At 37.8% G+C, this 13,311-nt stretch overlaps 1 protein-coding gene across 4 annotated transcripts in view; it reads left to right on the top strand.

Annotated features, from left to right (window-relative positions):
- The window catches only part of LOC111149257 (kelch like family member 5), a 100,230-nt gene that overhangs the window by 40,234 nt on the left and 46,685 nt on the right, over nucleotides 1–13,311 (top strand). For 3 of the 4 annotated variants that reach the window (XM_022506218.1, XM_022506217.1, XM_022506215.1), the window contains 4 exons: nucleotides 1,785–1,967; nucleotides 4,895–5,031; nucleotides 5,703–5,899; nucleotides 11,292–11,504. In XM_022506218.1, the coding sequence (XP_022361926.1) occupies nucleotides 1,825–1,967; nucleotides 4,895–5,031; nucleotides 5,703–5,899; nucleotides 11,292–11,504 (690 nt within the window). In that variant the 5' untranslated portion in view covers nucleotides 1,785–1,824. The remainder of the gene's footprint in view (nucleotides 1–1,784; nucleotides 1,968–4,894; nucleotides 5,032–5,702; nucleotides 5,900–11,291; nucleotides 11,505–13,311) is intronic. The other variant, XM_022506219.1, reaches the window with a different exon arrangement.

The following is a 13,311-nucleotide window of genomic DNA, read 5'->3' as shown; positions in this document are numbered from 1 at the left end:
CCACGTGTGTATTTTACCTGTTCCTTCCTCTAAACCCTCGGTCCTCTCCATTCAGCTCCTGTAAAGAGAAAGAAAAAATGAGAAAGGAACACCTGCCCTTAGCCATGTTAGCCTAGAGGTGACGTAGTTCATTTTCATCATAAGACCATGCCTGTCTTTGAGAGAGTCTGGAAAATGCAGCCTAGTTATACTCTCTGAAGAAAAATAGAAAGGGTCTTAAAAGTGGTCTCTGTGACATACCTGTCTCTGTCAAGCACAAGCTGTAGGACTCTCGACAGGCACCTCCTTTCTTTGGCTTCAGTTCTCTTGACTCTAAAAGATGCAGTGACTTTTTCTTTTGGGGGGAAGTTTATTAGCTGTTTATATTAAAAATATATCTTAAGGGATGCCTGGGTGGCTCAGTGGGTTAAGGCACTGCCTTCGGCTCAGGTCATGACCCCAGGGTCCTGGGATCAAGTCCCGCATCCGGCTCCTTGTTCAGCGGGGAGCCTGCTTCTCTCGCTGCCTCTGCCTGCCTCTCTGCCTGCTTGTGTGTACTCTTTCTCTCTCTCTCTGGCAAATAAATAAAATATTAAAAAAAATATATATATATATCTATATCTTAAGATGCAGTGAGGATTGAGTCAACAAAGCCTTTGTCAGAATGAAAATATCCCTAAAAGTAATTGTGACCAGAACTGAGAACCAAGTTATGACCTTTTTGGTAGTTTATTGCATACCCAATGGATGTTGATTATGCTATTCAGGTGATCTTGGTGGAACTTAGGACTTAGTTCCTAGTAGTAACCTTTTTACTTTTTCACAATTTCCATCAGTAAATTATATGAAAATATAGAACTCATACCTTTCAAATTCTGATTTGGAAATTTCAAATAATTTCTAGATACCTAGGTTAGGCCATCACATTTCTTTTACCTATAATATAAGTTATAGGTTAACTGGGCTTTTCAAGACTGACTAGAGAATCAAATGAATTATTTATAACATTGTTTTTATGTCGGTGTACAATTGACCCTTGAACAATGCAGGCATTAGGGATACCAGACCCTACACAGCCCAAAACCCACATATTATTTTTGACTCCCCACAAACTTAACTAGTAATAGCCTGCCCTTGACTGGAAAGCTTACAAATAACATGTACAGTCAATGAATACATTTTGTATGTTTTATGTATTATATACTATATTCTTAAAGTAAGCTAGAATAAGGAAAATGTTGTAAAGACTAATATGAGGAAGAAAAAAAATCCATGTATAAGTGGGCCCCCACAATTCAAGCCCATGTTGGTCAAAGGTCAACTGTGTTTAATATCCTAAACCATTACCCTGTACATGAACTGTGGACTATCACCCATTTTTAAGTAAAGGATGGCTTGGATTTATGTCACTAAAACAGTTTAGTTGCCTTCCTGCTTTCAAAGAATGATCTCTTATACCCTTAAATATAATGTTAAAGGAGATACGCCGTCGTTATGAATATAGCTTGGCTCTTTTTTTAACAGGGAAGATATGTTGACCAACGAAAAGATCTCAAAAACAGACACCTCAAAGAGTATTTATGGTTATTAACTACCAGATGTCACATTCACTCACAGTGTGAGTGACACACGTATGATTTGAGCCATCATCGAATTTAAAAGACAAAAGATGATGATTACACATTACTATTGACTGGTAGCATTGATGACTTCTATTACACTTAAAGGTTTTTAAAGAACTTGATAGAGAAGATCTCTTCAGTGTCATAGTAACATTTCAAAAGGTGTGTTCTCTTTCTTTTCAGGACTTCCAACAGTAGTCAGACGTTATCATCCTGCCATACTATGGAGCCATGTTCATCAGATGAATTTTTCCAAGCCCTTAATCATGCTGAGCAAACATTTAAAAAGATGGAAAACTATTTGAGACATAAACAGTTGTGTGATGTAATTCTAATTGCAGGTGATCGCAGAATTCCAGCTCATAGGTAATTGTTTTCTAAATCTCTGTATGTGAGAAATATTTCCTTACTAATTTAGTTATGCATGTTGAGATCATTTGTTCCAACTAACTTTTGGGAAGGGGCATCTCTCATGGGATTTCTGCAAAGAAAACAGTGCATGTGAAATTATTATTTTTTTTAAGATTTTATTTATTCATCTGACAGAGATCACAAGTAGGCAGAGAGGCAGGCAGCAAGAGAAGAAGGGAAGCAGGCTCCCTGCTGAGCAGAGAGCCCGATGGGCTCTATCCCAGGATGCTGGGATCATGACCTGAGCCAAAGGCAGAGGTTTTAACCCACTGAGCCACCCATTAAGTGACCCTCAGGGGTCACTTTGCTTCTGCAAAAACACAGAAACAAAACACACTAGCCTTAGATCGGTCAGTATTGTTCAACAAAGATTTCAGCTCCTATGAGCAGCTTTTCTCCTAAATTCTACCTATTAGATAAGTAAACTCAACAGAAATTAAAGCTCTGAGTATTTAGAAGCAAAAAAGCCAGTGGAATGAAATAGCAAAAACAGAAGAGTCTTAAAATAGCAGCATCTATCCCAACTTCTGTTTGCTGACCTCCAAGAAATATGAAAAGCAGTGATGTTAGGGAACAAAAACCTTTGACACAAATGAAGTTCTATTTTTGAAATAAGAAAAGAGAGATGTTTAATAAAGAACAATTCATTATGTTTCCTTTGATAATCCCATGTTCAGTTGTTCCATGTTAATCACTGTTATGACTTTTCTTAATGCTTTTAAAAGCTAATTAACACTCTGTCTCAAAGGTTTTCTTAAGCCTTCCAAAGTGGAAGTGAAATCATTAGGAAAAATGGGCTTGGTTTCAGTTTCCAATGATTCAATGGGCATATGTTTATTGAGATGCTACTAGATACTGTAACAAAAAGTCTGTGTTATGAGCATGGGTTTACTAGAAAAGATATTTCAACCTGTGCACCACAGAGATAGCTAAAATTCCATTTTCCAAAACAGAGCTCATTAGCTTCCCTTCCACGCATGTGTAAACTCTCAGCGTCTCAGTCAGTGCCAGAAACTGCCAACCGGTCTCTCTGCTTTCACTCTTTCCCCTACATTCTGTTTGCTGCACAGCTACCTGAGGGATCCTTTGAAATGAAACTCAGATCCAGTCACTCCTGTGATCTAACTTTTCAGTGACTCCTCATATCACTGTGAAAGACAAAAGATGATGATAAAGCAGTTTGTCAGTGGGCCATGTGGTGGCCATTGCCTTCTGACATTGTGTTTTTGTGTACTTTACTTGAGCCGCACAGCCCCCATGATCCTTGTATGTGCCAGGCCTGCTGCTCCTGCCTTTGGGTTTTTGCACTGGCTGTTCCTTCTGCCCAAATGCTGTTCCCACATACCTGTATGACTAATTCTTTGCCCAAATGCCGCTTTCCAGTCAGACCACTTATTTAAATCCCTTGCCTACTCCCCATTTGCCCTTATCCTACTTTTTTCTCTTAGCAGTCCCCACTCTTTAATGTACTCTAGAATTTACTTCTGCTGTTAATTGTTTATCTCCCTTCCCTCCAGAATGTAAGACTCCCTGAGAGAAGGGATCTTTTATCTCTTATTTATACCAGTGACTCAAGTGCCTGGTCCTTATTAGGTGTGAATGTCTTTAGTGAGTGAATAAATGGGCAATTCTCAGAAGAAACCTGAATGGCCAATAACCGTTTGAAAAGATCTTCAGTCTCACTAGCAATCAAGGGAATGAAAATTAAAACAACAACAAGATCCCATTTAACACCTTGCTGATGGCCAGAAATTTTAACATCTGACGCTGTTGTGGGAAAATGTTCTCTCATACGGTGCCGGTGGGGGTCTAACTTGGCACAGCACTTTGGAGGGCTGTCTGGCAAACCTAGGACACGGCAGTGCACTCCTGGAGGGGAGAGGAGAATGAAAGCAGAGAAGAACACGGAGGAAGCTTCAGTGATGATCTGTTTCTATTTCTTAAAATTAAAAAAAGAAATAAAGTGAATCAATATAAATGTGCTGACATGGGTAGATCTCCAAGATGTCAAATTTAAAAAAAAGCACATTTCAAAATACATATTTATAACCTATTTTTGTTCATATCTGGCTATCAAAAATCTGATCAGAGATGAACCTAATATATAATAATGTACTATTACAAAAATAGTTTGTAGGGGCGCCTGGGTGGCTCAGTGGGTTAAGCCGCTGCCTTCGGCTCAGGTCATGATCTCAGGGTCCTGGGATCAAGCCCCGCATCGGGCTCTCTGCTCAGCAGGGAGCTTGCTTCCTCCTCTCTCTCTGCCTGCCTCTCTGCCTACTTGTGATCTCTGTCTGTCAAATAAATAAATAAATAAAAATCTTTAAAAAAAAATAGTTTGTAGTTTTATAACAAAATATTATCATTTGATAATAAAATGTGAGCATTACAATAATAATAATAAATCACTAAAGTTATAAAAACAACATGCTGAAACCATCCTCAGATTTCTCCCATATATCTGTTACTTCTACAATTAAATTTAAAAAGAAAAGCACTTAGGTTATTTCCAAAAGTGATAAACAGAAAGTAACCTTTATATTTTTTTCTTTTTTTTTTTTTTATATAGTCAGTTTCATGCTGCGTCCTTTAGCTTTTTGTCTGAATGTTATGAAGTGATATTTGAGTAATGAATGGGTAAATCATTTACCTCAGCAGAAATGTTCAATAATGGTAATTTATTATTCCAAGGAAAGAACTAGAGCATAAAGCAATTTGTCAAATTTAAAAGGCATTTCCCGGTACCGCGTACTTTCTGTGGGTAACAAATTAAAAAAAAAAAAAAGAAAGAAAGAAAGAGAGAGAGAAAGCAGAAACATTTATTAATGACCATCAACTTTAATGTGGTCACTGATTTTTTTTTTCTTCTGGTATGTTCTCAGATTGGTGCTCTCCTCTGTCTCAGATTATTTTGCTGCCATGTTTACTAATGATGTCAGGGAAGCAAGACAAGAAGAAATAAAAATGGAAGGTGTTGAACCGAATTCACTATGGTCCTTGATTCAGTATGCATATACAGGTAATAAAACTGAAAATGTAAATCTAAAATTATAATAATCTTAAAATTATGTTGCACTATGAGATTTCAGATTTCTGCTTTTAGGAAAGCCTGGCAAAGCTAACAGTGAATCCTGCTGTTCGAATCACCACTGCTGATGATACCTTTATAAAATGTTAAAAATCTCTATATTAGAATCTTTAAAATGGTGGTTATAATTAAGCCTGTGATTGGTATTTTTAATTGTTAGTATATGTGTAATAGTGAGCGCTGTGAAATGTGTAAGCCTGATGATTCACAGACCTGTACCTCTGGGGCAAATAATACATTATATGTTAAAAAAAATTATTTGTTTTAACAAGGAAAGTATAATAATTAGATGAATAATGTAATGTTTTTAAGTTATTGCATTTAAAATTTGAGCATTATATTTAATAGGTATGCCACTTAATTAAAGCATCATTTAAAAATTCTGAAAAGAAGCCATTTGTTTTTTTACTTTAATAGAAGTCACAAGGAGCTAAAGGGTTTTTTCATAGTTAGTACTTTTCTTTTTTCTCTTTGGACTATCTAAAACCATTTAGAATTCATTTACAGAGCTCTTGTTTAGAATTATTACTGTTAATACTGATTGTTTTATAAATTAAAGTTAATATAGTTCTATGGTAATGGAATTTCTCTTTATCATTTAGGCCGCCTTGAATTAAAAGAAGATAATATTGAGTGCCTGCTGTCCACAGCTTGCCTCCTTCAGCTTTCACAGGTTGTGGAAGCTTGTTGTAAGTTTTTAATGAAGCAGCTTCACCCATCCAACTGTCTTGGAATCCGTTCTTTTGCCGATGCCCAGGGTTGTACAGATTTACATAAAGTGGCTCACAATTACACCATGGTATGTATTTCCTGAGACGCAGAAAGGCATGTGCTCTTTACCTCATCGCTTCTTGTTGCAGACTTACCTACATGGTGCTGTTTTCCCCTGGCTATGCCACACGTCCTGAGATTCAGGTTCACGGTCTACTGCGTGATACTGTCATTGAGTTACAAGGGGAAACACCAGGTCCTGTTTCTCCTGGATATGTGAGTCAAGCCTGAAGTTATTACAGTCTCTAAGAAGCAGAGCAGTGGCCTAGGACTGTTCTAATCAAGATTTTCAGATCTGCTGCACTTTAAAGCAGGATTTCTCCGACATTTTCCTCTGTAGCAGTTGGATGAATTTCAGAATTGCCCACGTACTCACAGATGGAAATTGGTAACCGCAATGGGGTGGGGGGTAATTGGTGCAGTACAGATGATGGTACAGATGGCTTTTTATTAAAGGTAGATCTGATTATATATAAGAAGCATTTTTAGCTGTGTAGAAAAATGTGGGTATGAATTGTAGCAAATTGTGTGCTCAAAATAAATTACAGAGGAGGTTCTTGTTTAGACACTGGAGGATAATGGATACAGACTGATCTAGGACAGCAAGAAAGGAAGGGCATGTTGAGGGTATATTGTTAGGACCAGGCCCCACAGTCTTCACAGTACAGGGATTTGGGGAAGGGAGGATATTTGGATTTTTAAGGAATGACCATCTTGTCCCACCGTGGCGTTAAGCCTTCATAGCTGGGCCAAGACTGAGAACTGTTGCTTTGTCTCCTGAAATTAGGCCAGTACACCTCCTAAGAGAAGAAAGAATATGCACACACTAGTTATCCATGTTACTGATTTTTATCAATCTGGAGATGTTTTTATCTACCTTCTCCATCCTTCCATGAAGTTGGCTTGTCTGTGAAGGGATTGACAAATACTTTAGGAATCTTTCACTACAGAAATAGAGATTTTGGAACAATTCTAAGAACAGAGGTTTACGACTATTGGGAAGAATAATTCTACCTACTTCATAAGCTCAATGTGAGGATTAAATGAGTTCATGGGAGTGTAGCACTTAAAATAGTGATTGACCCATAGCATATCCAATCAATAAATGATATCCTTAGCATTGTCCCATCACCGCACGGATTTACTCTGTTCAACACAACAGGGATTGATGGGAGTGAACAAAAGCACTCATACCGCAGGGCGACCTTTACGATTCATACTCCCCCCTGCGGTATCGTCACTCCTCAGGAATGTTTCTTGTTTATTTTTATTTTTAAGATTTTTATTTATTTATTTGACAGAGATCGCAGGTAGGCAGAGAGGCAGGCAGAGACAGAGGGGGGAAGCAGGCTCCCTGCTAAGCAGAGAGCCCGATGTGGGGTTCAATCCCAGAACCCTGAGATTATGACCTGAGCTGAAGGCAGAGGCTTAACCACTGAGCCACCCAGGCGCCCAGTGTTTCTTGTTTATAACAGTCAGAGATTGTGTGACAAGGCAATGCTATACAGACCTTGCATTTTCTAAATGAAGTCCCATGGAAAATTTTTTCCCCACCTCCGTCTTTTATCGTTTCCTTGCAAATTTCTCATTTTAACCTTAAACCTTGGGTTCAAATAATTTGGGAAGTAAGATGACTATAAATAAAATTGGGTTCCTTTTCTTTCATAATCGTTTCATCATTTAAATAATATGTCTTTCCTAGGAAGGAGTTTGATTCACATGAAAACATTTCTATGCATTTAGGTCAGCCCGTTGTTTATACTAGAGGCACAGTGGCTGCTTAGACATAAATTAAATTTAAATTAGCTCTTTTTTTTTTTTTCTTAATTAAAGCTGGCATGCAGTGTTATTTTAGTTTCAGGTGTACAACGTAGTGACTCGACAATTCTATACATTATGCAGTGCCTACCATGATAAGTGCAGTTACTTTCTGTAACCATACAGAGTTATTTTACAATATTATCGATTCAGCTCAATGTTTTTAAAGCTATTTTCATAGCCAATTAGTTGGGTAGTTTTGTTTTTTTTTCCCCCCCTCAGGGCTATTATTTGACATTCAGTTTCAACAGAGAGGTGAAATTTAATTCTAATAACAGTAAGTCATTTAGAGGCAGACTGTCTGATTTCAATTGTTGCTATGGGAACTCAATGAAAATGTATAGCAAAATTCAATCTTCAATTTAAATAAATCCCTCAGTAATTTCATTTGCTTGAAAGCTAATTCCAAATGGAGAAAGGATGTTTGCTAGCAAGTGTTTGGTAAGGTATAGCTATTTATATCACAAAATAGATTTTGTTTAAGTTTTTATTTTAATGCTAGTTAGTAATACAGTGTTATATTAGTTTCAGGTGTACAATATAGTGACACAACAGTTCCGTACGTTACCCTGTGCTCATCACAACGACACAGAATAGATTTAAAATCCGAAGTAAGGGGTGCCTGGGTGGCTCAGTGGGTTAAGCCTCTGCCTTCGGCTCAGGTCATGATCTCAGGGTCCTGGAATTGAGCCCCACATTGGGCTCTCTGCTCAGCGGGGAGCCTGCTTCCCTCTCTCTCTCTCTCTCTGCCTGCCTCTCTGCCTACTTGTGATCTCTCCCTGTCAAATAAATAAATAAAATCTTTAAAAAAAATCTGAAGTAAGCATCATGCCACATAGTGAATTCAGTTGTCACAATCAGTAAAAGGTACACATGCTTGGAATGTCCACTCCACTTCTAGGAACACAGGTAGGACAGGATGAGGAGTTCTTCCTTGTAATAATCCCAAAATCTGGAAACTTGTTCTCACTCTGACTGCCACTGAATGTGACCTGGCATGAGTCCTTTAACCTCTACCAAAACCCAACACTGGGTGTGTCATTACAAGTATCTAATGGCAATATGGATTTGTGACATAAATAGAGGCATTTAATTTTAAATTTTTGAATTTTGTTTCTCGACCTAGAAAAAACACTGAACTTTGCTAAAATACCTGCTATAAAACCAAATAATACTTTTGAAAAGCACTTTGTGTTTAACCTTGAGGTCAGTAGTCTTTCTGTAAGTTGTTGAGCCTCGATTTTTCACTTAAAGTGAATTGTACTAAAATGGAAGGGGCATGGTTCTGAAATAGAAAATCAACAAATAAATAATAATATATAGGGGCGCCTGGGTGGCTCAGTGGGTTAAAGCCTCTGCCTTCGGCTCAGGTCATGATCCCAGGGTTCTGGGATCGAGCCCCTGCTGAGCAGAGAGCCTGCTTCCTCCTCTCTCTCTCTCTGCCTGCTTCTCTGCCTACTTGTGATCTCTGTCTGTCAAATAAATAAATAAATAAAATCTTTAAAAAAAAATGTTTAAATAATAATATACATAATAGTCCTTTTCTCCTTGATGAACTAATACCATGGCATTGGTAATTCCATTAATACCATTTGAAAGCAAAGCAAAAGTTCTGTCAGTATGCCTTAAATGTCGATCCTCCTATACTCTACCTTTGAGCAATTAGAAATGTGTATTACTTTGATTTCTTGAGAATCTTACCTAATGTTATGTAATAAATCTATTTCCATGTATCTATGTGATCTTTGTTTTTGAAATTTTTAATGCCTGCTTAATAGCCCATTGAATTACAGCCCCCTATAGCTGGACCTTTAGGCTAATTCCCATTTTGTACTATTATAAATAATAATACAGAGAAACATCATTAGAGAAGCATCAGCTTTCTTTTTCCTCTTGTGAATTATTTATTAAGGATTAAACTGCTAGTAGGATAACTGGGTTGAGAACTTCAACATTTTTATAGCTCTTACAGTGTGTTACAGCTCGTTTTATAATGTCAGTATACGATTGAGTAGAACGGTTTACATGAAGCCAACATCGAGGTTTTATTAAAATATATTTCTAAAAATGATAATCCGTCATTTAAAATAGATACATTTGGGCATCTTTAACAAATCATGATGAATTGAAGCAATTGAATTTAGTTAATTATTCATGCATGGTTTCCTGTTAAGAATTGCTAAGAAAGGAATGTCAACCCAAGATAGATTTTAGATCAGTACCTAATTTGGGTTACTGCAAGTTATATGGAACCTATAATTCTCATTTTAATATAGAAGATGGTTGCTGGTAATCCTTATCTCTAGATCTAATTTCAATGGCCCTACCTATTTCACTAAAACCATGTTTGCTGAGACAGCCCCAGCACACTAGGAAGTGTAAGAAAAACATTAAGGGACAATATGTGTAGCATTTGCATTTATATTATAGCTAAGTAAACAGTCCATGCCTTAAGACTTGTAACTTTGCACACCAGATAGTAAGTTTCCCATCTCTTCAGACTGTTCAGCATAATATCCTAGTAAAGGTCATTATCTCCCAGCTGAAGTCATTTCTGTTTCCCATTTCAAATTAAAAGGAGCCTGATTCTAGTATGTAGTTGCAACTGAATTATCTTCAGTCCACGGTTCTGGAGTCCCATTGCCTTCGATGTCAACACTTCTGCTTTGGCTCTTTTTCTCTGAGACCAAAAGGACGTTATACATAAATCAGATTTGTAGTTTTAAAAATAGACCTAAAATCCTGGGTGGTCTCAAGAATTACATTAAAACATTCTTGAAGGCCAATCAGAGCCAGAATAGCCCTAAGGATATGTAGTCTTCCCTGGGCAGTATGAGAAGGCTTCTGTGGTCCAGGTCGGTCTTGGGAAACCCAGCCACCTGGCAGCCATTTCTGGATAAGAGAAAGAACTTCCCAGCTCACCCAGGGATCTGGCTGGACATAAGCCAAATTCTTCTTCAACCACAAATGTAACCTAACTTGGATGTTAGACTGTCCTGCATCTCAGAGTCTCATTCATTTTTTTCTACTCTCTACCTCTCGAAAGACTTACCAGAACTATTCCCTATCTCGAGTAAAGCAAAGCCTAGGAATCCCAGGTCCACAGAATAGATTTAAAATCCGAAGTAAGGGGTGCCTGGGTGGCTCAGTGGGTTAAGCCTCTGCCTTCGGCTCAGGTCATGATCTCAGGGTCCTGGGATCGAGCCCCACATCAGGCTCTCTGCTCGATGGGGAGCCTGCTTCCTCCTCTCTCTCTGCCTGTCTCCTCTGCCTACTTGTGATCTCTGTCTGTCAAATAAATAAATAAAAATCTTTTAAAAAAATATTTAAAATAAATAAATAAATCTTTTTTAAAAATAAAATGTACCAAATGATAAAATTTAATTCTACTGATATGGAGACTTACAGTGTAACAACATAATAGCAGCTTAAATGTTATTTTATACTGTGCTTCTTTCCTGGTAAACAGTAATGCTATTGTAGGGAAGCTTTCAAGTATAAACTGTGTTTTGGCATCTAATCCAAAAATGTTTATTTTCTCTTAAACAAACTGATGGACAGAAGGAGCAATATTGTTGAAATGTGCAATTTTTCCCCTCTAGGAACATTTCATGGAAGTAATTCGAAACCAGGAATTTGTATTATTACCAGCCAGTGAAATCGCAAAGCTCTTGGCGAGTGATGACATGAACATTCCTAACGAGGAGACAATACTGAATGCTCTTCTTACTTGGGTCCGTCATGATTTGGAACAGAGACGGAAAGATCTCAGTAAACTTCTGGCTTATATTAGGCTACCTCTTCTCGCACCGCAGGTAAACTGCTTTTTGATTATTTAAAATCAGTATCCTCATTTCACAAACAACGTTTGTGTATTGATTTTATACTAATCATGTTAATATTACATGTCTATAGGTTTTTTCCCTTTTTTTCCCTTTGGGTCTTCTACCAGATAAGATTCTTTTATATATCCTATGAAGTGTGTAAGTGAAAAGATACTTAACTAGAAAAATTTTTCTGCTTGTGTTTTTGACCCAGAAGTTCTGGCTGCCTAAATTGCATTATAACGTGATCACTTAGGGGTTCGTAATTTTATTTGATTCAGTTTACAAACCTATCCTAGCAATTGAAGAATTAGTAAAGCCATGGGTGAAAGTAGCAGTGGACAGAAAAGTTAAATTAATTTAGATTAATTCATTTGCTACATGTTTATTAAGTACCCACTGAATGCTGGATTCTGGTGATTTATAAACTGAGGCATGGTAAGTGTTCCAGCTCTGACATCTTAAAACTCTGTGTCTTGACATATTCATAAACCCCAGGCTCTTCATCTGTCAGGTGGAGATAACATCCTCTTTCACCATCTCACAGGATTATTATGAAGATGAGAAAAGTGCTCTGTACCATCAAATGTGCTACAAATAATCATGGTAGGATTATCAGCATTGTTTTAGAATTGAAAGCTGCCTGGTTAGTGCATTCAAGCAGTCAGTCTGAACACATTTGCATGCATAATTTCCCCTTTATACAGTTCTAACTGGGCTGTACAGCAGTCCCCCCTTCTCAGCAGTTTTGCCTTCCATGGTGTCAGCCAAGGTCAGGGAGCCAGTGGTCCTCCTGACCTCTATTCAGGAGGTCAGTAGGATCCTTCCATACATCACAGGCCTATGTCACTCGCCTCACTTTATCTCATCCCATAGGCGTCTTACCGTCTCAGGTCATCCCAAGAGGAAGGAAAGCGCGTACCGTACCATTAGATATTTAGAGAGACTGCATTCTCATAACTTCCATTAGTTTCACTCTCCTGTTATTATTTGCTGTTCTCTTACTGTGCCTGACTTTTAACTTAAACTTGATCGTAGAGACATATGTAGAGGGAACAAAAACATGGTCTATAATGGGGTTCAGTGCTATTTATGGTTTCAGGCATCCATGGAGGGTCAGGAAACATATCCCCGTGGTTCAGGGAGACTACTGATCGATAATTAACTCTGCTGCTTAGCTCAAAGGCTTGAATAGAGCAAGAGGCCTTGAAAGTGAAGAAAGAATGAACTGCGACTGCTCGGGGCAGATGTCCGTTGTTCAAGTGCCATAAATTTTATCTGCTTTGTATTTATCTTGAGGATTATGTATTATTTCCAGCGGTTGTTAGCAGAAGCTACTGTGCATTCTCTACCTTACAGAGCCAAAGAGTAGTGCTGATGCTTTAGAAGAAAGACATCCTCTTCAGAGGTCGAATGTTACGTGAATTCATAGAAGTGAAACTGCATGACCTGATGGCAATTCAGGAAGAATAACGCTGTAAAACGTTTCCCTTGAAATCAGATTTAAAGAAGAAGGTTACGTTTTACGGGTACTTGGCAGAAGTTTCTTTCCTATCCTTTTCTAGGTTAAAGCAAATAAAATCTGAAAAATCCTAGTAGACGTTGAAAAGAATCTGTGCGATTAAGTAACGTGATGACTGACTTCAGTCCTGCAGTTTCCTATGTTTATGATACTGTATTTGCATGGTTCCGAGAGATCTTCAGCATTTCTGTTATCCAGGATACAGCGGATGATCACAGCCATAAGATCTTAGAGTTGAAAGGTGATCATTTAGCCTAATACCTGTTGTACAAAGGA

Source organism: Enhydra lutris, unplaced genomic scaffold (genome assembly GCF_002288905.1).
Source record: "Enhydra lutris kenyoni isolate GAN:26980312 unplaced genomic scaffold, ASM228890v2 scaffoldscaffold21, whole genome shotgun sequence".
NCBI lineage: Eukaryota > Metazoa > Chordata > Mammalia > Carnivora > Mustelidae > Enhydra > Enhydra lutris.
Note: the sequence above shows the minus strand (reverse complement) of the source record. Positions and strands in the feature narration are given on the sequence as shown.